This window comes from Ictalurus furcatus, chromosome 28 (assembly GCF_023375685.1).
Source record: "Ictalurus furcatus strain D&B chromosome 28, Billie_1.0, whole genome shotgun sequence".
NCBI classification, from domain to species: Eukaryota; Metazoa; Chordata; class Actinopteri; order Siluriformes; family Ictaluridae; genus Ictalurus; species Ictalurus furcatus.
Window position 1 is genome coordinate 10,126,048 of NC_071282.1, and position 24,046 is coordinate 10,150,093.

Consider the following 24,046-nt stretch of genomic DNA (forward strand, 5'->3'; position numbering starts at 1 on the left):
TGGCTTCTGTCTGTGCACTCTACCATACAAGCCTGATTGGTGGAGTGCTGCAGAGATGGTTGTTCTTCTGGAAGGTTCTCCTCTCGCCACAGAGACACGCTGGAGCTCTGTCAGAGTGACCATCAGTTTTTTGGTCACCTCCCTGACTAAGGCCCTTCTCCCCCGATCGCTCATTTTGGATGGGCGGCCAGCTCTAGGAAGAGTCCTGGTGGTTCCAAACTTCTTCCATTTATGGATGATGGAGGCCACTGTGCTCATTGGGACCTTCAATGCTGCAGAAATGTTTCTGTACCCTTCCCCAGATCTGTGCCTCGATACAGTCCTATCTCGGAGGTCTACAGACAATTCCTTGGACTTCATGGTTTGGTTTGTGCTCTGACATGCATTGTTAACTGCGGGACCTTATATAGACAGGTGTGTGCCTTTCCAAATCATGTCCAATCAACTGAATTTACCACAGGTGGACTCCAATCAAGTTGGAGAAACATCTCAAGGATGATCAGTGGAAACAGGATGCACCTGAGCTCAATTTTGAGTGTCATGGCAAAGTCTGTAAATACTTATGTACATGTGCTTTTTTTTGTTTTTTATTTTTAATAAATTTGCAAAGATTTCAAACAAACTTCTTTCATGTTGTCATTATGGGGTATTGTTTGTAGAATTTTGAGGAAAATAATGAATTTAATCCATTTTGGAATAAGGCTGTAACATAACAAAATGTGGAAAAAGTGAAGCGCTTTGAATACTTTCCAGATGCACTGTACGTGCAAATAGATGACTGCTTGAAACCGTGGGCTGCATCCGAAACCATGAACTTACCTACTATATAGTAGCCAAAATATATGTGTTTCTCCTACTATATAGTAGGAAAGTACGTGGTTTCGGACGCAGCCGTGCTCTCTTGTTTGCTGTCAGTCGGTTGAGCACTGCAGTGTGTGATCATGTTCTGTCGCACAATGCGGTGAAAACTCCCACACGCCATTAATAGTGTGATTAAGATGTGTACATGTCTGTAATGCACGTTGATAATGCGACTAAAACAGGAGTACTCCACATGTCTTAATTCAATTTGTGTTTACTTCGAGTATGACTTTAGCCGGATTAAGGTAATAAAAAATTGCTGTTTATATGGTAGTATCTTCATCAGAGTATTGTCTTAATCGGGTTAACATTTGATTATGAGAAATATTGTTGGTTATTTGATGAATAAACAAGCATAAAATATTTATTTTAAAATATCTTAAACAAAGAGTCCTAATTAAAAGTAGACTAACACAAAAATGATCCATATTAGGAAAAAGGATAATAGCCTTCTAAGGAAATAGCGAACTAAGCTTAATGTAAACAAGCGCATGCTCTTTGGATGTTGACAACCGTGACATTGTTTACTGTGGACACGTGCATTTGTTTTGTTTCTGTTGCGGAGTATTCTGTCACGTCGCGAGATGTAAGGGAGTAGAGTACGGAAGCAGGTGCAGGTAAAGACGTATTTATTTAAGGGCAGGCAGACAAATCCAAATCGTAATCCAAAAAACGTAGTCAAGACAGGCAAAGGGTCGGGCGATCGGCAAACAGGCATAAACGGGGCAAAGCAGGAATCAATGTCACGATCACAGAAAACAGAGTCAAAACACAAAACAAGAAACATGAACTAGTGCTATGGACTGGGAGTGGAAAAACCAGCGGGGACTAAATGAACTAATCTATAGTTTAAACTAACTAAATCTATCAAGGAACATAACATTAACAACGTATCTAACTATACTATATCTACTCTAATACTCCGCGAGGTGTACAGGGACGCGAGCAGTATATATCATGAATATAATCAGCCGTATAGAACCCAATAGAACCATTTTTTGCACTCTTGTCAATGCACTTTTTAATGCACTTTTTTGTTGTAGGCTACAGAGTGTTCCGTTCTTTCAGCAGTCAGTTATAGGCCTAACATAGGCTATTCAACGGGGGCTCAAAGATGACCACATCAAAATATTTTTATTTTACTCATTTATTTATTTAAAGTTATATTGTGCCTTGTTGGTAGCCTATGCCTGCTGGAATGAAAAAAAAATGTTCAGTGTTAAATAAATATTTTGAAATTGTAGTTTTTGTAATTGATTTTTTTCTTTGAAAAGCAAGACAAAATAGTAAAAAGCACATTTTGACTATTTAATTTATGCAGTGGTGAAAAAAATGGCAAAATAAATGGAAAAAACGCGAAAATAAACGTGTTCGGTATTCGGCCAAGTTTTTCATTATATTCGGCTTCGGCTTCGACCAAGAATTTTCATTTCGGTGCATCCCTAGAATTGATTGATGATTTGATCATATAATTTATGTTTATTGGAAAATATTAAGATATATAATATTTAAGTAGTTTGAGAGTGTAGGAACACCGACTCGATTACGTCATTCTCAGTGCTTCATGGGAGTAAGCGTTCGCTACACCACAATTTTACTTTATTAAAATTAAAGTTTTTTTTTACACACATTTCTGCATTGTTCAAAAGAAACAAAGTTCATTTAATAAAGGTAAAGTTAAATCAAATTTTTTTTTAAGTACACTGCCTGTCAAAAATTTTGAAACACTTGCTTATTCAAAATATTTTTTTCACATTTTGGAATAATACAACCATCAGCAAAGTTACTGTATGGAATAACAAAAATTAGTCAAGTCTGTGTACTTAATCCTTAATGTAGGAATGAACTGCAATCACAAATTATTGTTGTCACATTTGGGGTTTTTTCAGCAAATCTAAAAAGGATAGATAATGTACAAAGTAAAGTTATTGAAAGTTTGGAAACGATTTGCTACATGCCAGTGCGTCCACCCTGACACTCAACCACGGCTGGAAGAACTTTAAACAGTCTGTGAATATAATTATTGCATGCTGTTTCTGTCAGTTCCAGAATTTATTTATCAAGTCAGACTCTGTTGTCGGTTTAGCCTTCTTCCGAATGTAGTCCTTCATAGCATACCACACCATCTCAATTGGATTCATACCCGGGATTCGGCTGGAGTCTTAACCCAGTTTATACCCTCTTCAGCAATGATTCTTCTTGCAGCAGTGTGCTTGGGGTCATTGTCCTGAAGTTATCCCTAATATATGGGGCTGCTGTTTCTTTTATAATAGCATCCTCAAAGAAAGAACAATCCATTATCCCGTCAAAGATTGCAATAGGTCCCGGTGCTAGTCTTGATATTGCTCCCCACACATGAACTTTCAGTGGTCGTTTTGGCTTTGGTTTGGAGACATGTCTCCCCGTCTTACTGAACGACATGGTGGCATAGCTCTCCAACGCTACTGTTGTTTCATCGTGAAAAAGACTTTGTGAAACATCTCCTTCTCATTGATCCATTTTGTGCTTGCTGGAGACATATCTCTCTGTTTTTGTCTCTGATCATGGAACAGTGTTGGGTTTTCATGTACTTCCCAACCCATTCTTTGCCTGATCCTCTGAATGGATCGCTCACTGATGTCTTCATGCCACATCTGTTTTTTTCACAGATGCTGAAGTCAGTTCATCATTCTGGCTGGTGATGTTACCAGTAGCTGTAATAATGTCACTAAAAACCAAGGGAAAAAATATTTGTCATCAACATTACAACACCACTGCTTTATTTTATTTACTTTCTAATGCCATTATAGTGTATTAAGTTGGTAAGATATAACTTCATATTTACAGTGAGGGAAAAAAGTATTTGATCCCCTGCTGATTTTGTACGTTTGCCCACTGACAAAGAAATGATCAGTCTATAATTTTAATGGTAGTTGTATTTGAACAGTGAGAGACAGAATAACAACAAAAAAATCCAGAAAAACGCATGTCAAAAATTTTATAAATTAATTTGCATTTTAATGAGGGAAATAAGTATTTGACCCCCTCTCAATCAGAAAGATTTCTGGCTCCCAGGTGTCTTTTATACAGGTAACGAGCTGAGATTAGGAGCACACTCTTAAAGGGAGTGCTCCTAATCTCAGCTTGTTACCTGTATAAAAGACACCTGTCCACAGAAGCAATCCATCAGTCATATTCCAAACTCTCCACCATGGCCAAGACCAAAGAGCTCTCCAAGGATGTCAGGGACAAGATTGTAGACCTACACAAGTCTGGAATGGGCTACAAGACCATTGCCAAGCAGCTTGGTGAGAAGGGGACAACAGTTGGTGCGATTATTCGCAAATGGAAGAAGCACAAAAGAACTGTCAATCTCCCTCGGCCTGGGGCTCCATGCAAGATCTCACCTCGTGGAGTTGCAATTATCATGAGAACAGTGAGGAATCAGCCCAGAACTACACGGGAGGATCTTGTCAATGATCTCAAGGCAGCTGGGACTATAGTCACCAAGAAAACAATTGGTAACACACTACGCCGTGAAGGACTGAAATCCTGCAGCGCCCGCAAGGTCCCCCTGCTCAAGAAAACACATATACATGCCCGTCTGAAGTTTGCCAATGAACATCTGAATGATTCTGAGGACAACTGGGTGAAAGCGTTGAGGTCAGATGAGACCAAAATTGAGCTCTTTGGCATCAACTCCACTCGCCGTGTTTGGAGGAGGAGGAATGCTGCCTATGACCCCTGGAACACCATCCCCACCGTCAAACATGGAGGTGGAAACATTATGCTTTGGGGTTTTTTTTCTGCTAAGGGGACAGGACAACTTCACCGCATCAAAGGGACGATGGACGGGGCCATGTACCGTCAAATCTTGGGTGAAAACCTCCTTCCCTCAGACAGGGCATTGAAAATGGGTCGTGGATGGATATTCCAGCATGACAATGACCCAAAACACATGGCCAAGGCAACAAAGGAGTGGCTCAAGAAGAAGCACATTAAGGTCCTGGAGTGACCTAGCCAGTCTCCAGACCTTAATCCCATAGAAAATCTGTGGAGAGAGCTGAAGGTTCGAGTTGCCAAACGTCAGCCTCGAAACCTTAATGATTTGGAGAAGATCTGCAAAGAGGAGTGGGACAAAATCCCTCCTGAGATGTGTGCAAACCTGGTGGCCAACTACAAGAAACGTCTGACCTCTGTGATTGCCAACAAGGGTTTTTAAACCCAGTACTAAGTCATGTTTTGCAGAGGGGTCAAATACTTATTTCCCTCATTAAAATGCAAATCAATTTATAACATTTTTGATGTGCGTTTTTCTGGATTTTTTTGTTGTTATTCTGTCTCTCACTGTTCAAATAAATCTACCATTAAAGTTATAGACTGATCATTTCTTTGTCAGTGGGTAAACATACAAAATCAGCAGGGGATCAAATACTTTTTTCCCTCACTGTATCTTACGAGGTTTACACATGCGTGGGCTTCATTCTTTATAAGGTCTTTATAAGGATTAAGCTCAGTGTAGCCTGTACCCCAAGGGAACTTAGATGGTGGTGTATTTCTCGGGTGGATCTTCCAGCAGCCCTCACCGTCCTGATGTCCTGTGAATGTACTTTGCTGAGCTTGGTCATTTTTAGTTGCTTTTACAGACGGATCATCTGTAATTATCCATGCAGACATAGGTGGCCATTGGGGGCCTAAACAACTCTGACTGGAGGCCCATGCCAATTAGAAAGATTCAGTTGATGGACTCTTAGCAAGTTATCATCATTCTTTCGTATAATTCCAACAATGATGTTTTTTTTTCACTATTTATTTTAAGGATCTAGTAAATTGCATATATAAAATTACTTTATTTACAAGTGTTATGTTTGTGATTTTTAGGTTTAGCACAGCTTCTGACCATCAAATCAAAACAGACTTGTGATTTGATGGCATAATGCTTATTTATTCAGAAACAGAAGTAACTAAATACGAAATGCTACTTTTAAATTTTAACTCCAACAGCGTGCTTTCAGTTGATGGATGCCCCATTTAATTTTTTGATGAGCTGCAGAGATATTCCAGACAACTATATTATATATTTTTTCATTTAATATATAAAATTGTTTTATTCACGATTGTCATGTTTGTGATTTTTATTCGTTATGTGGAATTCAAATGTATTGCTAGTTAGATTTGAATGTCATCTAATTGCTGATAACTATTATAATAACAATTGTAATAGCTTAATAACATCTGTAAATTATGCATAAAACACATTATAACCATTATACAAAAATATCCATAACACTTGTAAAACTGACAGGTCTTTAACCCCTAGGTCCCACACCCTCCACCCATGCTCCTCTTTATTAGGAACACCTGTACACCTGCTTATTCATGCAATTATCTAATCAGCCAGTCATGTGTCAGCAGTGCAATGCATAATATCATGCAGATACGGGCCAGCAGCTTTAGGTAATGTTCACATCAGCTATCAGAACGCAGAAAAATGTGATCTCAGTGATTTTGTTGATTGTTGGCATGATTGTTGATGTCAGATGGGCTGGTTTGAATATTTCTGTACAATGCTGTTAAAAAGTATTTGCCTCATCCCAATTTTTTCTGTTTCTGTGTATATCATATACTAAATAGTTTCAAAAATTAAAACAAAATCTAAGATTAAGCAAAGGCAACCTGAGTAAACACAAAATACAGTTTTTAAATGATAATGATATTTATAGTGTGAAAATGTATTTGCCTCTGTAGTTACTAATTCCCCAAATCTATGAAACTGCATTCATAATGGGGTTCAGCTGGACTAGACACAACCAGGCCTGAGTACTGCAAACCCTGTTCAATCAAATCTACACTTAAATAGAACTTTTTCAACAGCATGAAGTTGGTTAAAAGGTCTTACCCAGTAACACACTGTGCCAAAATTTAAAGAAATTCCAAAAATGAAGAAGGTGATTGAAATACAGTATAATATAGTCTGGGAAGGTTTACAAAACTATTTCAAAAGCTCTGGGACTCCAAAGGATCACAATGAGCACCATTATCTCCAAATGGAAAAACAGCCCAGTAGTGAACCTTCCCAGAAGTGACCTTCCAAAATTCCTCCAAGAGCACAGCAACTAATCATCCAGCAAGTCACAAAAGAGCCAAGGACAACATCAAAGGACCTACAGACTCTTGCAATAAGTCACAGTTGACTTATTGCATGACTCCACTATCAGAAAGACACTGGGCAAAAATGGCATCCATGGAAGAGTGGCGAGGTGAAAACCACTGCTAACCCAGAACAACATTAAGTCTCGTCTGAATTTTGCTGAAACATACCTTGATGATCTACAAACCTTTTGGCAGAATGTTCTGTGGATTGATGAGTCGAAAGTGGAACTGTTTAGAAGATAGGGGTCTCGTTACATCTGGTGTAAACCAAACACTGAATTCTACAAAAAGAACATCATACCTACGGTCAAGCATGGTGGTGGCAGTGTGATGGTGTGGGGATGTTTTGCTGCTTCAGGGCCTGGCAACTATAATTGAGGCAAAAATGAATTCTGCTCTCTAACAGAAAATCCTAAAGGAGAATGTCCGGTCTTCAGTCCGTAACTTAAAACTCAAGCGCAAGTGGATTATGCAGCAAGTCTGTCAGTACATTTACATGGACAACAATAATCCGATATTAACCTGATTAAGACAATACTATGATGAAGAAACTACCATGTAAACAGCAATTTTTTATTACCTTAATCCGATTAAAGTCATACTCGAAGTAAACACATCGAATTAAGACATGTGGAGTATTCCTGTTTTAGTCGCATTATCGACGTGCATTACAGACATGTACACGCCTTAATCACACTATTAAGGTCGTGTGGGAGTTTTCACCGCATTTTGCGACAGGACACATACACACACGGCAGTGCTCAACTGTTTGACGACAAACAAGAGAGCACGGCTGCAGCCCAAACCTTATACTTACCTACTATATAGTAGGTGAAATACATGTATCTCAGCTACTATATAGACGGTAAGTACGTGGTTTGGGACGCAGCCCACGGTTTCAAGCAGTCGTCTATTTGCACGTACAGCATGACAAATAATTAACTGCACTTGAAGTTTTCATAAAACTAAAAATAAAAACACTCATAACTGTATACGGTACCATAACGAAGACGAACTGTATGTTGATACATGAAATTCTGGAGGAACGTCAGACGGCATGGCGTGGGGACATAATGACGTGTGCCATTAATCAAACTATGTTCTATAACATGTAAAACAGGGACATGAAAGGAGTATTCTAAAAGCGACTCGTGTAAACATCACAATATTGTCTTATTCAGAATAAGGTCAGTAATTAGATTACTGCTGTCCATGTAAACGTAGTCAGTGATCCAAAGCAAGGAGTAAGCTCTAGTCTTAAAAGTAAAGACTGGTCTACAGTTATCAGCAGGATTTGGTTGCACTTGTTGCTGCTGAAGGTGGCACAACCAGAAGTTTAAGGGGGCAATTGCTTTTCCATATTGTTGATATGTGTTGGATGACTTTTTTTTTTTTTGCTTCAATAGAAAAAAAAATTAAGACTGTATTGTGTGTTTAGTCAGGTTGCCGTTGATTGATGTATTTCGTTTGAAGATCTAAAACTATTTAGTATGACATATACACAAAACAGAAGAAATCAGGATAGTTTTTCTACTGTGGAAACACTTTTTCACAGCGCTGTAACTACTGATCTCCTGGGACAAGAGTCTCTAGAGTTTACTCAGCCACATATTAGCCACTTGTTCATATTGCTCATCTTTGGGACCATATCAGCGATGGGCGTAAGGAAGCCCATTAAAGCTCAGTGATGGGCATAAGGGAGCCCATTAAAGCCCAGCGATGGGCATAAGGGATTCTAAACCTTTCATCTCTACATTTTCTGTAGCTTTTGAAGAGAACATGCATGCACAAGAGGATCAATTAGGTCACCTTGAGTGAACTGTCAATTCCAGTCAAAAGGCTTTCACTAAGCTGGTTCATTCTCAGGCTTTACCATTGGTGACTCATCCATAGGGGCACTTATATATTTCAGCTGTTCAATAAATGTTAATCTTCATAAAGTCTTCAATAACAACAACTTGCATTTAAAATTTTCTTTGATATACTGATTACCTTTTGGGAATGACCAAAGAAAAAAAAAATGAAAATATATAGTCTATACTATTTCAAATTGTGCACTCATGGTGCATTGTGCTGACTGCCCCATTTACAGTAGTGCCACAAAGTTATTTTTGCACCTAGTGCTCAAAAATTTGTGAACTACAAAAAGCACAATTCAAAGCCCTTTGAGTGAGAATCACTCAGTCAGTGGTTAAGACTACTAATTGGAAGGTTGTGAGTTCAAATCCCAGTGCTGCCAAGCTGCCACTGCTGGGCCCTTGAGCATGGCCCTTAACCCTCAACTGGGAAGGGTTTACACTAGCTTTTGGAGCATGACTGTAATGATTTGTGCCCATTCAGCCACAAGAGTATTGTGAGATTGAGTATTGATGTCAGGCGTGAAGGTCTGGCACTCAGTTAGCATTCCATTTCAACCCAAACATGTTCAGTGGCTTTGAGGGCTCTGGAAACAGAAACAGAAAAAGCTTGACTACAATGTCCTTCTCTATACAACCAAAAATACATGGGTTATAGGTTACCTAGTGGTGCTAGACATTGTGCTATCCATGTGCATGCAGTGTATGGACATACTGTATGTATGTCCCTTCTTCCCTGTTCAGAAGCCCGTGAAGTGCAGTGAGAGGTGTGTGTAAGTGTGTTGGATGGAGAGGAAGTGGGTTGAATTGGCAGGTAACGCGTGCTGATTGTCACTTGTGTCTTGTTACCACGTCTACTATTTGTGTCTCTTTGTGCTATCAGTGACAGCTGTAACTGGAGAAAGAGAGTGGTATACTCTGCTATACTTTCTCTCGCTCTCTCTAACACACACACACACGCATGCTGTGGAGCCTGAACTTGAACTGGGAACCATGATGGACCCTTTTTTGTTGATTTGTCCTTTTTTATTGAGGATTTGAAAGTGCGCTGAAATAAACATGAGTCAGGAGCTCGGCTACCTCCTGAGACTTCCTCCGCACCCTCACACGCCGGGGTTCTACAAGGTGGTGTTAGTTAAATACTTTGTAATGTTTTGAATGAGTGGTCCAATTAGTAGTGATTATTTTTTACATAACATGCAGCATATAATGCATTCAATCTTTAAGACAAACTCTTCAAAAATATACTTGCACAATTTACTGATTGTGGTGAGTGTAGCTCAGTTTATGATTGTGTATTACATTGCTCTTTTTGTCTCCCCTCCTCTCTCTCTTGAAGAGGAAATGTGATAGGATAAAATGCATTTCACTGAAGAACTAATAGGAGGTGAGACATGCAGCATTGTAATCCAATTTGTAGCTTGTCACAGTCAATCATATGCATACCTGTTATCAGCCTAAAACATAAACAAATACAGAAAGGGCAAAACACTTGCACATAACAAACACAAATGCTCAGCCAATACAAACTCACTCTGTCATTGATCATTTGGTCACTGATAATTGTAAAATCAAGGAAGGTCAGTGGCATCCCTTACCGCACATTTCAACCAACAATTACTATGACTTAATCTCTGTGTTCCTCAAATATTGTCACACGACTGCTCCAGAGGGAAATCCAGAGGGGGCTTGAGGAGAGGAGATAAGATGGGATCTCATGGTAAATGGTCTGCACTTATATAGCACTTTTTAACCTTAGCAGTTCCAAAGCGCTTTACACTGTGTCTCATTCACCCATACTCTCACACACCAATGGTAGCAGAGCTGCCAAGCCATGCTAACTCAGTGTCTTGCCCAAGAACACTTCAACATGGAGTCATGTGGGCCGGGAATCGAATCGCCAACGTACGATTAGCGGACATCCCTCTCTACCACCTGAGCCACAGCCACCCATCTCATCCATTCGAAGCCCTGGTAACTCACCAATTGACAAAACCTGGTTATTGTCACTTACTCAGAAGAGTGTTTGCAGCCAATGCAGCATAATTCTCACACCGCTTTAATTGCCAGTACCCACCCAGGCCCACATCTGCAGCTAAATTACCAAACCTCAGCTAGTCAGTACCCCAAAATTTCTGAGTAGAAGGATTGGGGACTAACTGGCATCTTTATGCTATGTGTTTGTCTCTTATATACAATTCTGAGTGGCACCATTAGGTATGTGGGCACACTCCATGTATATACCTCACCTTCAGCTCCCAACACTGCTCCAATGACTAATCTTGAATCAGGCGTTCATGCCCTGCCCCACATACAGTACCCTCCACTAATATTGGCATCCTTGGTAAATATGAGCAAAGAAGGCTGTGGAAATTTGTCTTTATTGTTTAACTTTTTGATCTTTTGTTAAAAAAAAAAATCACACAAATACTCATGGATGTCAAACATTTGCAAACACAGGTTTATCCAAAAATATATATTTGTTAAATATATGCATGCCACAATTATTGGCACCCCTATGAATTCATATGAGAAAATATATATGAAGTATATTCCCATTGATATTTTACATTGTTTAGTACACCTGGGTGACTAAGAACAGGAAATTGTTCAACCATGACTTCCTGTTTCACAGGGGTATAAATATGAGGTGTCACATAGGCAAAATTCCCTTAGTCATTCATGACAGTGGGTAAGACCAAGGAAGCTGTGATGTGCGGCAAAAGGTTGTTGAGCTTCACAAAATGGGAAGTGGCTATAAGAAAATAGCAAAAGCATTGAAAATGCCCATTTCCACCATCAGGGCCGTAATTAAGAAGTTCCAGTCAACTGGAAATGTTATGAATCAACCTGGAAGAGAACATGTGTCTATATTGTCTCAATACACTGTGAAGAGGATGGTTCAAGAGGTCAAAAAATCTCCAAGGATCACAGCTGGAGAACTGCAGAAGTTAGTTGTTTCTTGGGGTCAGAAAGTCTCCAAAACTACAATCCAAAGTCACCTACATCACCACAAGTTGTTTGGAAGTGTTGCAGTCATCAGATTTGAAATGAGTGTATATTTTCAAAAATAAATTAAATTCACAAAGTAAAAAAGTATTTTCAGTATAGTACAGGGTGAACTGAATTTTCAAATGACTCTTTTTGTTGTTTGTTTTTTTTTAATTTTCCATACTGTCACAACGTTTTCGAAAATGGGGTTGTAGTTTCTTCAGCATCATCCAAATCCTGATGTAAATAAATTTCCATTAAGAACAGCTCACTAAATATGTCACTGTACTTTTCATTTTCAATGTAAATTTATATGATTTATGAAAATGTAATTTTCTTGTATTTTTTACTTTCAGGATTTAAAATGGCACCGAAAACCCTTGAGCTCGACTCAACGATCTCTTCTGTGTCAGTCTACAATTTGGAAATTTCAGAAAAAAATGTGTTGGACTCAAGCTCTTCCTGTCCATTTCCTTGTGCCAATATCACCTATGTGGACTTCTACCTTCATGACCGCTCTGTGTCTGCCATCTTCATTGTGTCCTACCTTCTCATCTTCATTGCATGTATGGTTGGTAATGGAGTGGTGTGCTTTATTGTGCTTAGGAACAAATATATGCAAACTGTCACCAACTTGTTCATCCTCAACCTGGCCATCAGTGATCTGTTGGTTGGAATTTTCTGCATGCCCACCACCTTAGTAGATAACATCATTACAGGTAAGAAAGGGACTACAATAGGGTCTGATTATTCTTCTTTTTGTTTACTAATTAGTCTAGTGCACCAAGGTCCAGTACATTTTTCTTTGTAAACTTTGTAACCTTATTTATGCAGTTATCTAATCAGCCAATCATGTGTCAGCAACATAAACCATAAAATAATGGAGATACAAGTCAAGAACTTCAATCAAAGAACAGAATGGGGAAAAAGTACGGTCTCTGTGACTCTGAGGCATGGTTGTTGTTGCCAGATGGGCTGGTTTGAGTATTTCTGAAATGTGCTGATCTGCTGGGATTTTCACACACAAATGGCCAGATTGGTTCAAGTTGCCAGGAAGGATACAATATAATCACTCTTTACAACCATGGTGAGCAGAAAAGCATTTCAGAACACACACAACTTTGAAACTTGAGGTGGATGGGCTACAACAACAGAAGACCCCATTGTGTTCCACTCTTGTCAGCCAAAAACAGGAATATGAAGCTATCATGGGCACAGACTCACCACACACCTCAATAGCAAAGGGAACACTATACACTAGATATGAGAGGGGTACACATAAGACAGGTTCCAATCACTGGCACCCAATCTTGAACACCTGATTCTAATTTTATGGATTTGAAGGTGTGATAAATGTAGGGGTGTACTTACATTCTCCATGGAATTAATCTGTTTTTGTTCATTTAAATTGTGAAAATTACTGCAAAATGTAAATTTAATGTGTCATTTGATAGAGTGTATCATCTTTATTAATAGGTAGTTTTTCAAAGAGGATCAAATGTTTGCTTGTTCAAATATGTCAAAAAAGCCAAATATTTTCATGGGGTGTACTTATTTTTTCACATGACTCTATCTGGACCTGTTCTCTGAAAGACAGTTGTTCATTCTGGCAGTAACTACATACCATTTATCCAGAATATAAGTCTTTATGCCAAAACTGAATCCTTAAGATAATCCTTAAAGATAATCAACTAGTCAGCATTTTTGTGTGGTGTATAAAGTTGAATACTCTTTTCTCTACATTTCTACATACTCAGGTTCTACATTTATATTTATATTTAAGACTTGTATTGAAGATTATATTTAGGTTTAATGTTAAATATACAGTGGTGCTTGAAAGTTGGTGAAACATCATCAGATTTTCACACAATTCTCAACAGAAGATAAACAGAACCCAATTAAACAAATGAGACAAAAATATTATACTTGGTCATTTATTTATTGAGAAAAATGATCCAATATTGCATATCTGTGAGTGGCAAAAGTATCTGAACTTTTGCTTTCAGTAGCTGGTGTGACCCCCTTGTGCAGCAATAACTGCAACTAAACATTTCCAGTAACTGTTGATTAGTCCTGCATGTTGGCTTGAGGAATTTTAGCCCATTCCTCATTACAGAACACTTCAACTCTGGGATGTTGGTGGGTTTCCTCACACAAATTGCTTGCTTCAGGTCCTTCCACAACATTTCTACTGGATTAAGATCAGGACATTGACTTAACCATTCCAAAATAATAAAGTTCTCCTTTAACCATTTTTGGTAGAACGATATGTGTACTTAACATTGTTGTATTGCTGTATGACCCACTTTCTCTTGAGATTCAGTTCATGGACAGATGTCCCAACATTTTCCTTTAGTATTCGCTGGTATAATTCAGAATTCATTGTTCCATCAATGATGGCAAGCTATCCTGTCCCAGATGCATCAAAACAGGCCCAAGCCCTGATACTACCAGTACCATGTTTCACAGATGGGATAAGGTTCTTATGCTGGAATGCAATGTTTTCCTTTCTCCAAACATAATGCTTCTAATTTAATCCAGAAAGTTCTGTTTTGGTCTCATCCATCCACAAAAATATGGTCTTGAATTTACTCCATTTGTATACAGTCTTTCTGACTGTGGATTGGTGGAGTGCAAACTCTTTACATGGTTTTGTAACCATTTTCAGCCTGATGAGCATCAACAACTCTTTTTCTGAGTTCCTTAGAAATCTCCTTTTTTCGTGTCATGCTACACTTCCACAAATGTGTTGTGAAGATCAGACTTTGATAGATCCCTGTACTTTAAAACAAAACAGGGTGCTCACTCACACCTGATCTTCATCCCATTGATTGAAAACACCTGACTCTAATTTCACCTTTAAATTAAAGGCCAATCCTGTTCATGTACTTTTACCACTCACACATATGAAATATTGGATTGTTTTCCACACTAAATAAAAGACCAAGTATAATATTTTTGTCTTATTTGTTTCACTGGGTTCTCCTTGTCTACTTTTAGGACTTCTGGAATCTGATTTTAAGTCATATTTATGCCGATATATAGAAAATTCTAAAGGGTTCACATACTTTTAAGCACCACTGTAGGTTTACACTGTCTGCATTTAAATTTTTCCCTTTGCCATAGCATATTTTGAAAGAAATTGGATTGATTTAATTCTGATTATTTGCTTTAAATGGCAAAAACCTTGGCAGCCATGTACTGTTTTTAAATCAGCCCAAAAATGCCATCAGCAACATGCTTTTCACATCTTCACCCTACTGGCACTGTTTTCCCATCATGCACTCTCTGCGGGGACAGGGCCAATTAGCATATGAAAAAAAAATTTACATTTAAGATTTACAGTCCCTTCTGAAAGTATTGGAATGGCAAGACCAATTCTGTTTTTTGCTATCCACTGAAGACATTCGGGGTTGAGATCAAAAGATGACATCTGAGATGACAGATCAGAATTTTATTTTCTGTTATTTACATCTAGATGTGTGTTGTGTGTGTACCCTTAAATGTTCATCTTTGTAATGGTCTATGCACTGCAACCCTTCCAAACTTACCCCCTCTATGTAGTTGTGGATGGACTGCTCTTGCTCACAGTTTGATCATGTCCTACATGGTATGTTTATCCAATCATTTATTAGGTTTTTAATTTATAGTGTGGGAAATAAGTATTGAACACATCAACATTTTTTTCTGTAAATATATTTCCAGTGAGGCTATTCACATGAAATTTTCACCAGACATCAGTTAACTCAAGAAGTAGTAAACGAAGCTCAATTAAAGTTTGCTACAACTCATTTTGGACAAGCCTATGAAATACTGGGAGAGTGTACTCTAGTCAGATGAGAGCAAAATTTAACATTTTGGCTGTGATACTACACACCATGTTTGGAGAAGAAATGGCACTGCACATCACCCTTAAAACACTATACCAGGGGTGTCCAAACTACGGCCCGTTTATTTTTCTGAAAATATAATTGAATATGGCCCACACAAGAAGCTTGAGCTCGACTCTGTTGCACTTCTCAGTTTCAACACTAGATGGAGCCAGCCACGGAAACGGTGCTTCTCCACCGTTACCGCTACTAAACAAAATTAAGCAAAGAAAAACTTTTACCGCGAGTCACCATAAATGGCAGCACCCAAAAAACGAAAAATAGCAAGTGAGTGTAGAAGATTTCAAACACGGTGGGAAAATGAATATTTTTTCAAAGAAATCAATGGAAAGTGTGTCTGTTTGATTTGCAATGAAGATGTTGCTGTGATGAAAGACTATAATGTCCGTCGGCACTATGAAACCAAACATCAGAGCTACACATCGTACACCGGTGCCGAATGAACACAGAAAGTCAAGCAAATGGCAGCTAGCCTGCAAGCTCAACAACAGTTTTTTTTTTTGTGCTAACAAAATACAAGAAAACGCCACAACAGCAAGCTATGAAGTCACTAAACTTATTGCCCAGCACGGCAAACCGTTCTCAGACGGTGGTTTCATAAAGCAGTGCCTCATCAAAGTCAAAGAAATAATGTGCCCGGAGAAAGTGCAGGATTTCAACAACATGAGCTTATCCAGAAATACAGTGGTGCGAAGAATCGAGGACTTGTCAGCTAACTTGAAACTTCAGCTGAGAGACAAAGCTTGTGCTTTTGATTTTTACTCGATAGCATGCGATGAGAGCACAGATGCTACAGACACTGCGCAGCTGTTGATTTTTTTGCGGGGAGTAGATGATAATTTTTGCTGTACTGAGGAGCTGCTTGATATGATAAGCCTAAAAGGCACAACGACGGGTAGAGATATTTTTGAAGCTGTGTCAGAGGCAGTTGAAAAGATGGGGCTTAAATGGGACAAGCTCTGTGGAGTAACAACGGATGGAGCTCCGGCCATGACGGGCGATCGTAAAGGAATGGCATCGATGGTGTGCGCCAAGGTAAAAGAGAGCGGAGGTGAGGCTTTTAGGATGCACTGTATAATCCACCAAGAAGCACTGTGTGCCAAGACTGTCCAGCTGGGCGATGTGATGAACACTGTTGTAAAAACTGTCAACATAATTCGAGCTAGAGGACTGTACCACAGAGAATTTCAAGCTTTCCTTTCTGAAGTGGATGCTGAATACGGGGATGTACTCTACCACTCTGAGGTGCGCTGGCTGAGCCGCGGCTATGTGCTGCAGCGGTTTTATTCGATGAGATCAGAAATCGATCAGTTTATGAAAGAAAAGGGCCGACCTCTTCATGAACTGAGTGACCCTCTGTGGCTAGCCGACCTGGCATTTTGAGTTGATCTTACTCATCATCTGAATACACTGAACAAGAACCTACAAGGCAAAGAACAGCTGGTGCCACACCTGTATGCGCACATGAAAGCCTTCTGTGTAAAGCTCCGCCTGTTTGAGACGCAACTACGAAGCTTTAATGCTGCACACTTCCCTGCGCTGTCTGAAATCAAGTCTGCTTTTCCAAAGGCCGACCTTTCTGCTAAAAAGGAGAAATGTGTGTCTGTGATTGCATCTCTCGTGACAGAATTCAACCAGCGTTTCCAAGATTTTTCTGTCATTGAAAAACAAATCAAGCTGTTCTCGACCCCCTTCCTGGTGGATGCAGAAGAAGTGGAAGAGAGTCTGCAGTTAGAACTGATTGAAATGCAATGCGATGATTCTCTGAAGAGTCAACATCAGCTTCTCTCCCTCTTTGACTTCTATCAGAGTTTGGATAGTGCCAAGTTTCCTCTGATGAGACGCCACGCAAAAAGAATGATGAGCCTGTTCGGCTCAACATACATCTGTGAACAAGCATTTTCTCTGTTAAATCAGAACAAAAGCAGATTGAGAACCAGAATGGCTGATAGACATCTCTGTGAAGTCCTTCGTGTCTCAACCACCAAACTTTCTCCTGACATTTCAGCCATCCTTCAATCCAAAGGACAGCATCACTGCTCCCACTGAGTGCAATGTTCTTCACATTATAGGTGAGTTAGAAATAGACACACTGTTACGACCCCCTGTGCCACCTACAGGCCTGTTCGTTCCAGTGCACGGGCAGTGCAGTTCCAGTTATTAACCTGACTCTTTGCAAACACACACAACTGACATTGTATTTAATTCATGCCACACTTTTTACTTTAATAATAAACAGTTCTTTATTCATTTTAAATTTTAAACCCTAAACTGTTTGTTCGTATTCATGTGTCAATATTTCACCTCTAGTGTGTGGCCCGGCCCTTTGTTTATTTTTCTGTATTTGGCCCTCACTAAAAAAAGTTTGGACACCCCTGCACTATACTTACAGTGAAGTTTGGAGGTGGAAGCATCATGGTGTGGGGCTGTTTTTCATCACATGGTACTGGCAGACTTCATATAATTGAAGGAACGATGAATGGAGCCCTTTACTGGGAGATTCTTGAGAAGAATCTGCTGCCATCCACCAGGATGATGAAGATGAGACATGGGCGGACCTTCCAGCAGAACAACGATCCAAAGCATACAGCAAAGGAAACTCTCAATTGGATTCAGAGAAAAAAATCAAGATGTTAGAATGGCCCCATCAATCACCTGACATGAATCCAATTGAACAAGATTTAAAGACAATATGTTTAGAAGAATGGGCCAAAATCACACCTGAATACTGCGGCCCATTAATTTCTTCGTGCAGGAAGCGTCTTGAAGCTGTCATTACAAACAAAGACTTCTCCACTAAATATTAAACACATTTCAGTTAGAGTGTTCAATACATTTTTCCTGTGCCATTCCACTTTATAACACATAACTTCATTTATGGACTTTAACGTTTGTATTTCTTTATATGTGTGGATTTCTTGAGTCAATACCAAAGTCTGGTGAAACATTTCATGTGAATAACCTCATTGGAAATATATTTACTGAAAAAATGTTGACTCATTCAATACTTATTTCCCCCACTGTATTAGTTTCATTTGACCCTGTCCAGGGTGCCCCCCACCTTGTACCCCGAGTTAGGCTCCAGGCTCCCCGGTGACCCTTTGTAGGATAAGAAACAGATACAGAAAATGGATGGATGGATGGATAGTTTCCTCTGAATTGACACACATCTATATATTATGTATTGTAGTTTTAAGGACATTTCTTTTAATTGAATGTGTAGTTGTTTTGACTGAGGTATTGTTTTTCTGAGGTATTGACACAAACTGTCTAGCCATAGTAAATGCTGAACTAAAATGTTCTTGTAGTTCTAATACAATTTTTTTATTTTACTCAACAAATTCCCAAATTTATTTCAATATATTGTCCCAACCATATAATAAATTGAGTTGTATTTGATAAAAGCACATGAAAAGCAACTTTCTTTTTATAATTATAAATCTGTTTTTCGCTCCTCTGCTAGGGTGGCCATTTGGAAGTTGGGTGTGCAAGCTCAGTGGGATGGTACAGGGAATATCTGTGTCTGCTTCTGTCTTCACACTGGTAGCCATTGCTGTGGACAGGTGTGTGTGTGTGTCTGTGTGTGTATAAAATTTTAAATATATATTAGAGCTGCAACAAGTAATCAATAAAATCGATAATAATCGATTATGAAAATCGTTGTCAATGAATCTCATTATCGATTAGTTGGTCTGCGCGGCACGGGGTGTGTTTACTCATTACGTTACTTCTGTTCTGAAAACACGCTTCGGAGAGTAAATGCTAAAGTTGTGTCCCAAATGAAGTACTATACACTTACACTATGCACTCTGCACTACTGTCTAGTGTGTGGATTTTAGAAAGGTAATATCATCTCAAATATAACACGGAGGTTTTTTTACTAACCGGAAGTATAAGCCGCTTCCTAGGCGACGGCGCATGATGTCATACGCACGCTAGCATTAGCAGACACCCGAGTCACCGACAATGACTTTCTTCAGTTTACTTTCTGCCAGCGTTACCTTTTATTCCCAACATGACCTCAGTCACCAACAGACGAAGGCGAAATCGGAAGACAGTGTGTAACCTCCAAGTCCTCTAAGGCAGGGGTGCATTTTAAACACCGTAGAAATCAAACTGATGCACGAGGACAAACTTATGTTTTTATCCAAAATGCTCCACTGTGTGCAAGGAGCATGGGAAACTGGTGCAAGCTGCTTAAAAGGTTTAGTTTAATTTAAGTTTATTGTCATTATATGGTGTATTTGCACGCTTGCAGTGTAAATTCTGTCGTTTATTATAACGGAAGTGATGTGTTACTGATGCGTTAGTAACGAGGCCGCGTTGCTGATCACGCGCGGACCAGATGCGCTGATAGAGTGCGAGCGCGAGTAAGGTCTGTAATGTCTAATTAAAACATTATGATCAAAAGTACAATAATGTTTAAAGACCGTGAGTAACAGAAACCAAAAGGTGCAGTGAAAGTGAGTTTTTATTATTAATTTAGGATTGTAGTTTAATTCGGTGCTTTTTGTGCATCCATAAAAATAATTAATAAATACTATAAAATAAATTATATAGTGTTTATTTTATAGTATTTATGCATTATTTTTATGGATGCACAAAAAGCACCGAATTAAACTACAGTCCTAAATTAAAAATATATATTCTGGTGTGTGTGTGTGTGAATTGGGTTCTTTTCTGTTTTGGACAAACAGTTGTGTAAAGTTTTAGTCTGAAGTAACACTCAGTTTGTGGATTTTATTTCAAATAAACAAAAAAAAATGGTACAGAAAGTTTGCCCCGCCCCATCCAATTAATCGATTAAGCGAATAATAATAATAATAATAATAATAATAATAATAATAATAATAATCGGCCAACTAATCGATTATGAAAATAATCGTTAATTGCAGCCCTAATGTGTGTGTGTGTGTGTGTGTATATATATATATATATATATATATATATATATATATATATATATATATATATATATATATATATATATATATATATAGATAGATAGATAGATAGATAGATAGATAGATATAATTTTATGAATAAAATGCATTTTATATCTTTTATATAAAAGTTTTGAAAATTTGCTGTACATATCCATTTGTATTGCATCTTGTTACTCTCTCACTTACTTCTTCTGTCACTTTGTCTCAGGTTTCGTTGCATTGTTTACCCCTTCAAGCAGAAGTTGTCCATTTCCACCTCCACTCTCATAATCACAGTCATTTGGGTATTGGCCATCGCCATTATGTGTCCATCAGGTGTCATGCTACAGGTCACTGAAGAGAGCCAGATCTCCATTTTATCAGGAGATGGAAATGAAACACGGCCATTCTACTGGTGTCATGAGAACTGGCCCAAAAAGGAAATGCGCAAAATCTATACCACTGTGCTCTTTGCCAATATATATCTGGGTCCACTAACCCTCATTGTCATTATGTATGCCCACATTGGGCTCACACTCTTCAAGACAGCCACTCCCACCCCTGCAAGCCAAGAATCTGCTTCCAGCTTTGGCTCTGGCTCCAGAAAACCAAGTGGCTATGAAACTCACCAGATATTGTCACGGAAAAAGAAACATGTCGTTAAGATGTTAGTGGTTGTGGCACTGCTGTTCATCCTGTCCTGGTTACCTTTGTGGACCTTGATGATGCTGAGTGATTATGCCAGTTTGAATGACTTCCAGCACCGGGTGATAAACATCTACATCTACCCTTTGGCCCACTGGCTGGCCTTTTGCAACAGCAGCATCAATCCTATAATTTATGGCTTCTTTAATGAAAACTTCCGCTGGGGGTTCCAAGCTGCCTTTAAACTACAGCTTTGTTCAGTGCAGCACAGCAGGCGTAGGACTTACTTGCACCACATGCAGGGTAATGTTGTGCTGCCACCCAATCTGAATTTGGCAACAGAGCCTGTGTCTGAAGGTGGAGGTCCAAGCCAAGGACTGGGAATATCCAAAGAGTTTGGTAAGAGCAAGGGGAAAAGCTTGGTTAAGAACAGCCAGCTCTCAGGAAAGCAGAACCCGAAAGAATAAAACATGATAATGGAGGATCTAGAAAAGGTATGCATAAGCAAGAAGGACTGAATAATATATGTAATTGTAAATTATATTTTAAAATGGTATCTCTTGTAAATGTTATTTTTGAAACTCTAATATAAATAATGCTAAAACTGTCTGCCCTTTTACAGTGGTTCACAATCATATGGATATTGCACACTAGTCTACAACAACAACAACAACAATAATAATAATAATAATAATAGTAATGGTTAAAAGTACTAATAATAATATGTTTAAATTATAGCACCTTTTTCACTTTCCACTAACTGGCATAGCCCACACTGCCACAGTGCCATCAGGCACCACCACCCTGAACGGCACCAAAGATCCCCAGAGCTGCACAAGCCCCAAACTGAGCCTAAGTGGCCACAAGACCAAACCAACTGATACACTCAATCCATTGCCTACAAATTTAACAAACAGCCAAAACAATAAAAAAATAAAAACAGACACAAAGATGAACATCAAACATAGAAATGTAAGAAAAATGAGGATAAAAAAGGGATTGAGCTCTGGTACTTTATTAAATTCCATAATAATAGTTTACAATTAATTTCATAGCTGATTAGTTGGACTGTATTTTGAAGCACACTGTGGCGAATGCTATGTCACTTCATTTAGACTAAAATCACATTTGATAAAAATGGAAGAGCACAGAGAATGTATGGGAGCACTTTCCAGTACACTATGCTGGTGCCACATGACATAACTTGTGTTTCTTTACTGAAGCTTCAGTATGTATTCAGGTGGTATTTTCACACATAGAAATACATAGGAACCTAAGAAGCTTTTAATATAGAAATATATTAAAAATAACGAGATAATAATGATTTTTTAAAAATCCTACTATGCTATATCCTACCTTATTTGATTTTCTGTATCACACCTTTATGGCCTTATTTGTCTATTTTCCCTGCCCTATCAGAAACCAATGCTAGTTAGGCCAAAATGTCAGTAGTGTGTATGACAACACGATGGGTTAAAAATGAATGTGGTCTTAAATTAATGAGTAGTTTATTAGAAGGTTATTTCCTCACTTCAAAACACAATTCATGCATAAAGCATGTGCATCATATAGTGTTGGGGAGTTAGCCTATAAGTCGTTTTTAGACCAACTAGGTTATATATAATTTTTTAATACATCTTGTGTGATCAAGTCTTCATTCTGATTTCAGTTCATGTCGAAGTTGATTCCAAAAAGAGTTGATTCACTGGTTCTGGACATAGAAAATTAAATGTCAACCCCAAAGCTTTGGAGTTGATTCCAAACACCAAAAATGATTCACAGATTTGGAGTGTTTCAGTTAGCAAGATTGTCGGTGGAAATTTATTTTTGGGACTAGTTTTCCAGGGGAACGTTTGAGAAATTTGTGTTTCACAGATGTACTTTGCGAATTTATTTATTTATTTTTTTCACGTTTTGTGTTTAATTTATTTGTTCATTTTCATATGGTTCATTTACATGTGATTCATTTACGTATAAATTCATTTACATGTGATTCATATTCATGAGATTCATATTCAAGTGATACATTTTCATGTGATTCATTTATGTGTGATTCATTTTCATGAGATTCATTTACTAATTTGCTTCTCTTTAAATCCAGTTTTAGACTGTGATATTACAAAGGTCTTTCCAGATTATTACTTGCTACACTGTATGAGATAACCTCAGTAAAATGAACCCCTGAATTCTATAATATAATTTGTTCACCATGTTAGGTTTAAATCCTCTAAAAACAGATTCACAATTAAATAACATTACATCCTTCAAAGCATTGGCATGTTCTGCTTACTCTCACAATCCTCCAAACACCCACACACCCAAAGTCTCCATAAACAAATGAGACAGCAGTGTATCCTACAAAAATCGAACGTTGTGCACAATGTGAAAACAACTCGGAGAGTAAGATGAACTAACCAACAAAATTACCAAGTCTGATAAATAGTCTGCACACAATAATAAATATAATGTCCTTACCTTTTAAAGACTTGTAACAAATGATATAACAGTGTAGCACGTAAAGCCGAGGAGATAACAGTAATAAAATTAAATAGTACTTTGCGATTTTAATCCCATCCAAATCTGCGAATTTTTCCAAAATTTCCAGAACAAATTACCCATTGTTTTTCAGCTAACTGAGTGATCCTCTGAAAATTCTAATCCCGTCCGAATGTGAATGTCTATGATTGCTGATAATATTTTTTCACAATGCTTTTCCTTGTGTGTTTTGGCCACCCGGCAAAGAAAT

At 38.4% G+C, this 24,046-nt stretch overlaps 1 protein-coding gene and 1 pseudogene across 1 annotated transcript; one reads left to right on the forward strand and one right to left on the reverse strand.

Annotated features, from left to right (window-relative positions):
- Positions 1-2,684: 2,684 nt before the first annotated feature.
- On the reverse strand, positions 2,685-3,494 carry LOC128603291 (uncharacterized; annotated as a pseudogene).
- An 8,710-nt stretch (positions 3,495-12,204) lies between these two features.
- LOC128603292 (neuropeptide FF receptor 2) lies at positions 12,205-22,107 on the forward strand. Its single transcript, XM_053617601.1, is given in 3 exon segments — positions 12,205-12,559; positions 19,194-19,293; positions 20,885-22,107. Coding segments are annotated over 3 exon segments (1,389 nt in total). The 3' UTR covers positions 21,819-22,107.
- Positions 22,108-24,046: the final 1,939 nt, after the last annotated feature.